This window comes from Sinocyclocheilus anshuiensis, unplaced genomic scaffold (genome assembly GCF_001515605.1).
Source record: "Sinocyclocheilus anshuiensis isolate Anshui unplaced genomic scaffold, SAMN03320099.WGS_v1.1 scaffold454, whole genome shotgun sequence".
NCBI classification, from domain to species: Eukaryota; Metazoa; Chordata; class Actinopteri; order Cypriniformes; family Cyprinidae; genus Sinocyclocheilus; species Sinocyclocheilus anshuiensis.
The window spans coordinates 814,575-821,852 of NW_015548217.1; the positions used below are offsets into that span (position 1 = coordinate 814,575).

The 7,278-nt window shown below is 33.6% G+C and overlaps 1 protein-coding gene across 1 annotated transcript in view; it reads right to left on the reverse strand.

Annotated features, from left to right (window-relative positions):
* usp22 (ubiquitin specific peptidase 22) overlaps positions 1 to 7,278 on the reverse strand; it is a 47,381-nt gene that overhangs the window by 3,699 nt on the left and 36,404 nt on the right. Inside the window, 6 exon segments of the mRNA XM_016440832.1 lie at positions 171 to 320; positions 398 to 460; positions 2,614 to 2,705; positions 4,364 to 4,490; positions 4,569 to 4,727; positions 6,617 to 6,722. Coding sequence (XP_016296318.1) covers positions 171 to 320; positions 398 to 460; positions 2,614 to 2,705; positions 4,364 to 4,490; positions 4,569 to 4,727; positions 6,617 to 6,722 — 697 coding nt within the window.

Below are 7,278 nucleotides of genomic sequence, written 5' to 3' on the forward strand. Positions count from 1 at the left end.
TCTGTGAGTGTGTGTGTGCGTGAGAGAGTGTGTGTGTGTGTGTGTGTGTGTGTGTGTGTGTGAGAGTGTGAATGTGTCTGTGTGAGTGTGAGTGTGAGTGTGAGTGAGTGTGAATGTGTCTGTGTGAGTGTGAGTGCGAGTGAGTGAGTGAGTATGAGAGAGAGACTGACCCCTCGCTGTCCAGAACATCTTTAATGCTGGCTTTAGTGATAATGGCATCATCACATTTAAACCACTGGTCCTTGTGCTGGCGGATGAACGTGGTGTAGTGGCCGCTCTCCAGCGTGCCCTGATGATTGACCACCGCGAACAGAGAATACCTGCAGCAGACACACAGACGCGTCACAGGACCAATCATCACGCCGGATCACACTGAACGCAGCAGACGCTCACTCACTTGTTTTCGTTGTTCAGCGAGTCGACAGGCTGCTGGTACTGTCCGTTCATCCGGCTCTCTTTACTGGGACACAAACAGGACAGACGTCAGGACATTCTCTTACTGTGAGCTAGAGATGTAATGGTATGAAAATTTGGTAACACTTTAGAATAGGGAACACTTATTCACAATTAACTACGACTTTTCCCTCAATAAACTCCTAATTTGCTGCTTATTAATAGTTAGTAAGGTAGTTAAGTTTAGGTATTGAGTAGGATTCGGGATGTAGAATAAGGCATTAATATGTGCTTAATTAGTACTAATAAATGGCTAATATTCTAGTAATATGCATGCAAATAAGCGACTAGTTAAGAGACCCTAAAATAAAGTGTTACCGAAAATTTCTTATCACGATTATAGTGACCTAAATTATCAGTAGGGCTGCAAAATGATTAGTCGTGATTAATCGATTCAAAATAAAAGTTTGTTTACATAATATATGTGTGTGTGTAATGTGTATATTTATTATGTATAAAAAAAAAAAATTATAATGATAATATAAATACACACCCATTCATGTATATATTAAGGAAAAATATGTTAGATTTATATGCAAAATATTTATACTTATATATAATATCAATTATATATAAGTGTTTACATAAAATACATAAAACACATACATTTTTAAAAAATATATACGTGTCTGCATTTATACATAATAAATGTAGACAGTACACACACACACACACACACACACACACACACACACACACACAGTATGTAAACAAAGTTAAGTTAGTATGCAAACTTTTATTTTGAATCGATTAATCGCGACTAATCGTTTTACGGTACGGTATTATTAAAATGTGCTGAAAATGTTGAAAAGTACTGACACAAATCATTTCACCAAGTTTTGTATTTAAAATTAGGGCTGTGCAATTAATCGAAATTCAGTTTTGATTTTGACCTCCAACGATTATGAAAATACAATTATCGAGATAAAACGATTATTCCACCCCCTTTCCAGCAGACTTTCGCTCCTCCATAAAAGCCCATTTTCACGTGTAAATCAGTAAAATCATGTAACGTGACTTTTGCAAATTGGGACGTGCTTGAGTTCTAAAGTTGATTAGATTTATTAATGTTTTTAAAAGCGCGAAAGAGAACTTGCGCTGTTCCTCAAGAGGATTTCTGTGCATGGGCTCAGATACATGTAAAGTCATCTTTTAGCGCCTAAACGGTCAAATACACGCAAAAATGTGTCAAAATGCGGCGATTATTCACATAAACCCTCGTCGGTTATGTAATAAATGAATGTAAACAGATGAGAATGAAAATACATGAGTAACAGTAAATTGAATCGATGCGGCTCTTAAAGTGACAGCAGCTATATTCCTGCTGCGACTGTGCACTTAATATTAATCAAACAACAAAAGACAAAAACAAAACCACTCACTGCTCTTCACAGAAGGACTTTTGTAGCTTTAATAAGAAATAAAGCAAGTTTAATTCTTACAGTGAAGACTATGCTGTTTTATTTTACATTTGATTATTTAATTTCTATAGCAGGCTGTTAGCTGCATACTTGAGACTTGCATAAAAAAAAACAAAAAGGTTATATGGCCCACTAATAATTGTGTTATATAATCGTGATTACAATATTGAACAAAATAATCGTGATTATGATTTTTGTCATACTTTTAGATACTTTATCTGAATTGTTCTAATGTGTAGAATCCACATAAGTTTGTTTTTCATCAACCGGTCAAAATGTACAGCAGGGCATGCAAATTCAGTCTATTTTATGTCCAGACAAATGTGAACGTAACTCTCTGTAAATCCAGTCTCTGACAGCAGGTGGCGCTTCTGGAGCAGCAGAACTACAGCGGTTTCTCATAACCTCAGCGTTGCGATTAAAACACAACTTTATTAAGGATCACATGGAGCGAAGATGAAAACCAAATGCCATTTAATCTTTTCTGAAGACAGTCGGAACCTTCAGAGGTACATCTATATAATTAATTCATTCGTTAGCACTCTTTTAAAACCTCCCAGCTTTTCCGCCGTGTTTTCACACAAAACTAAATGACTCCGCTGCTGTGCGCAAGTGAGACTGTTACTGAAAACTCTGCTTTATGCTGGACAGTGTTTATTTATCTTCAGCTGTTCAAATCACGGTAATCGAATACGGTTTTAATGATAATCCCTACAGTAAGCACAGTGAAGGCTCGTACCTGGAGGCCATGAAGGGCGTCATGTCCAGCTCTAGAGGAAAGGACACATAGGTGGTGATCTTCCGCCGGAGCTTCGCCGAATGCTCGAACCGCTGGACAGGAGAAACCAGAGCAATCACACACAGAACTGTGAGTGTAAAGAAACACAGAAGCAGAAGGAAGCGCACAGACCTTCTGACGCGTCTGATCTACACTCTGCTGATGGAAATATTTCAACTATCTTTGAAAAATATTCAATGTTTTGTCAGATCTTGGCCAGACTGTACAGATGCACCAATATAAAAACACTGTCTGATGATGACTATATAGCTGATAATTATTCTAATATTATGGCCAATACCAATAAATGTATAATAATAATAATAATTATGACAATAATATTTATTTGTTTATTTATGATGTAACACCAGATCAGCAGCAATGGCTTTATTCAAGGCAAAATTAACAGTATTTAAATTTTTGCTATTATTACTTTTATTAATACAAAAAAAAAATCAAACAAGAAATGTCTATTGAACTTGACGTTCCATACTACTCTGGGTAAAACAATAAATAATAAATTAATATGTTTTTACAGTAGTAGTAGTAGCAGCAATGATAATACAAATAATAATAATAATAATAAAAACCTAAAATAAATTTGTGAAAATTAAGTCTGACATCAAAACCAATTACTGAGTAATTTTGCTTTAAACAGAATTTTAATACTTCTAAACACTCCTCATTTAATATTTAATAATAATAATAATAATAATAATACCAACATTAAAGAATTAATGTTTAATTATAAATAAATGATGCATAGAAATATAACAATTTTATACTAATGTGTATAAAATAAAAATAATAAAATAAGCTATTGATACAGTAATAATATTAAAAGTAATAATAAAATAATAATAATAATCTAAAAGAAATTTGTGAAAAGTGAATTCTGGCATCAAAACCAATTACTGAGTAATTTTGTTTTAAATACTACACAATAGTACAGAATTTTTATATTTCTTAACAATCATTTAATACTTAATAAAAATAATAATATTTTTGGCAACATTTAATAATTAATATAAAATTATAATTAACTGATGTATAGAAATATTAAAATTCTATACTAATGTGAATAGTAATACAATATTACTATATATTACTAAATAAATAATAAAATATTACAGTAATAATAATAATAAATTTTTTTTTTGGAAAAGTGAATTATGAAATAAAACTAATTACTGTGTATAATTGTTTTTACATAGTACTCAGTATTATAGAATTGTGATATTTCTATACATTTATCATTTAATATTAATATATTAATATTATTTGAATAATATGAATAAAGATTACAATTTAATAATATTAATAACAGTAGTTATAATATTTACCATTCTTGTTATCATCATAAACTTGTATAATTACACTTGTGAAAATAATAATATTAACAGTGAATTCTGGATTCAAAACAATGCACAGTATTAAAATAACCATTCATTTTTATATTTGCTAAAAACTACATTTAACATGCAAAGATTATCTAAACATAAGAAAACAAAGGAGAAATAAGCATGCACAATTATAAGTACATATGATATTGCTCAGTATATAAAAATGATAACCAAAATTTTTATCAGATACCATTTAAATTATCAATAATATTGACTTTTAACTGATATGTCATGTATCCCTACTTCAAAGTGGCTCATATGCAATGCACTTGGATGTGTAACACGGACTGTAATGCATGCACACTCACTTTGAGGTGGAAACATGCCACGATAGGAAGCCTCTTCATCGTCAGCTGCTTGGTTGACTCCTGGTAACTATGGCAACCGCTGCATTTGATCTTGGCGCTACTTCCTAAGTGTTCGGGTCGAGTGAACCTGCGATGCAGAAGCGTGAGTCAGTGGCGATCGCAGACATGGACACGGCTGTCTGTACGGCTGCAGGTGCATCTGTACCTGCGTAAGCAGTCTGTGAGCGTGGTGGCTCCGCTCGGGTGACTGTCTCCGTTCACCACACTGCCATCGCTGCCTGGGCTGAGCGGCCAGAACGGGGTGGATGACCCCGGCAGATCCAGGCTGATGTCCCAGAACGGGTCTATCGTTGTGGAAACCCCACTGCGGACGAGAAAACACCAAATGTGACCCTGGAGCACAAAACCAGTCATAAGGGTCAATTTTTTTAAATTGAGATTTATGCATCATCTGAAAGCTGAATAAATAAGCTTTCCATTGATGTATGGTTTGTTATGATAGGACAATATTTGGCTGAGATACAACTATTTGAAAATCTGGAATCTGAGGGTGCAAAAAAATCAAAATATTGAGAAAATCATCTTTAAAGTTGTCCAAATGAAGTTCTTAGCAATGCATATTACTAATCAAAAATTAAGTTTTGATATATTTACGGTAGGAAATTTACAAAATATCTTCATGGAACATGATCTTTACGTAATATCCTAATGATTTTTGGCATAAAAGAAAAATCTATAATTTTGACCCATACAATGTATTGTTGGCTATTGCTAGAAATCTACCTGTGCTGCTTATTTTTTAAGAGTTTTCTACATGCATTAAAAGCTGGACAGTCCAATAAAATATGGGAATCTTGCAAAACACACTGAGTAGGGTCTTCACTTATGACTGGTTTTGTGCTCACAAATAATCAGCAAAAAGAGCAGCGCTTCCATCTGCTTGTCAGTCTTGTACTGCACAGCCTTAAAAAAAACACGAATTAATTAGGTGGAAGTCATTAAAACTCTACTTGATAGAAGCAGCAGCACTTAAATAATCAAGACGCAGCAGGAACTGAATGGACGGAGTGCAATACCTCTGTTAAACACAGGGTGGCGCTGAGGAGCATCAATGACCTGTGCATTTCACACAGGATCTGAACACTCCAGAATATTCAATGGCATTCAAACTGGGTTACATATACAACACAGGATACAGACACTGGCTCTGTTCCAAAACCTAGTGAGCTGCCTACCTAAGGAGCATTATAAGGCAACACAGATTTGATGACGGTTTCAAAAAGTAGGAAGGATAATTATGCAGCCTACCAAGATACCACATGTGGACCTCAAAATGAAATGCTGATTGCATACTTAATTTATTCAATACCAAAAAGTACTGATAAATTAAAATGAATATTAATCAAATATAATTTTTTTTACAAGTATCTATTTTCTATTATTAAATATTTTAGCCAATATTTTCTGCGAAAAAAGTACTGATAAAATTCCAATAAATAACATATTTAAATACTGTTTAAAATATTTTAATGGACAATAAATGTTTTTTTTATATTATATTTGTGTGCAAAAACGTACCGAGAAAAAATTCTAATAAATTAAATATTAAAATTTTGTGTAAAATACTTAATTAGATAAATATTATTTATTTATTGTGTGTGTGCAAAAAAGTACTGATAAAAATTCCAATAAATTACATATTTAATATTTAAATACGGTCTAAACTATTTTAATGGACAATAAATGCTTCTTTTTTTTATTATATTTGTGTGCAAAAAAAGTACTGATAAAAAATGCAAAAACATTAAATATAATATAATAATATATAATAAAAAAATAAATATAATAATTTTCTAATTAAATAGTTTCCCAATATTTTTTGTGCAAAAAAGTACTGAGTACTTTAAAGTACTTAAAATTTTGTGTAAAATAAATATTTTTATTTATTTTGTGTGTGTGCAAAAAATTACTGATAAAAATTTGAATAAATTAAATATTTAAACACTGTGTAAAATTAATTAAATAAAATATTTTTCTTATATTTGTGTGTGCAAAAAGCACTGATAAAATGTGAATGACAGAAGTTTTTATTTTTGGGTGAACTGTCCCTTAAAAAAAATACCGTATTCACAAACAAACTAGCAGAATAACACAACACAAATTCAATGCATCCATTTAAGCGAGAACAGATGCATGAAGGATTGATACGGATATAGGCTCTGCTCGATTCATCTGCGCTGCGTCGGCTCTTACTGGCAGACTTGGCAGGTGACGTCAGACTGCAGGCCTCCCGTGAAGATTTGGTCAATGATGCAGCTGCAGTGGTTTGGGTTGTTGGCTTTTTTCCCATTGTCATCTCCTTAGTGGACATGGAAGCAGCATATGAACACACACACACACACACACAGAGAGAGAAAGAGAAGGTCTGATTAGAAAGCAGCGCTCGGTTTGCTGCAGAAACACCCCTCCCTTCACTTTCACACTGCAGGAGGAAGAATGAGGTCCGTCTCTTCTTCTCCAGAGCGTCTGATTCTTTCACTCTCTGACTTGGACTTCACTGCGTCAGGACATGCGCACCATCAATGTTTAAAGTTTTTCACAGGAAATGTTTCATCCTACAGAGTCACGAATCTACGAATGAACAGCTCTTACAGGAGAACCGCTGACATGCTATTACAGCGCTGCAAGTCTTCTTTACCAGGCCCGGCTCCAGAATCAAATCACTGAGGGTGCTTCTTAAATTAGTGAGGGTGCTCTACATATACATATACACACACACTCACATATATACAGTATATGTATACACACACACACACACACACACACACACACACACACACACACACACACATATATATATACACACACACACACACACACACACACACACACACACACACACACACACAAACACA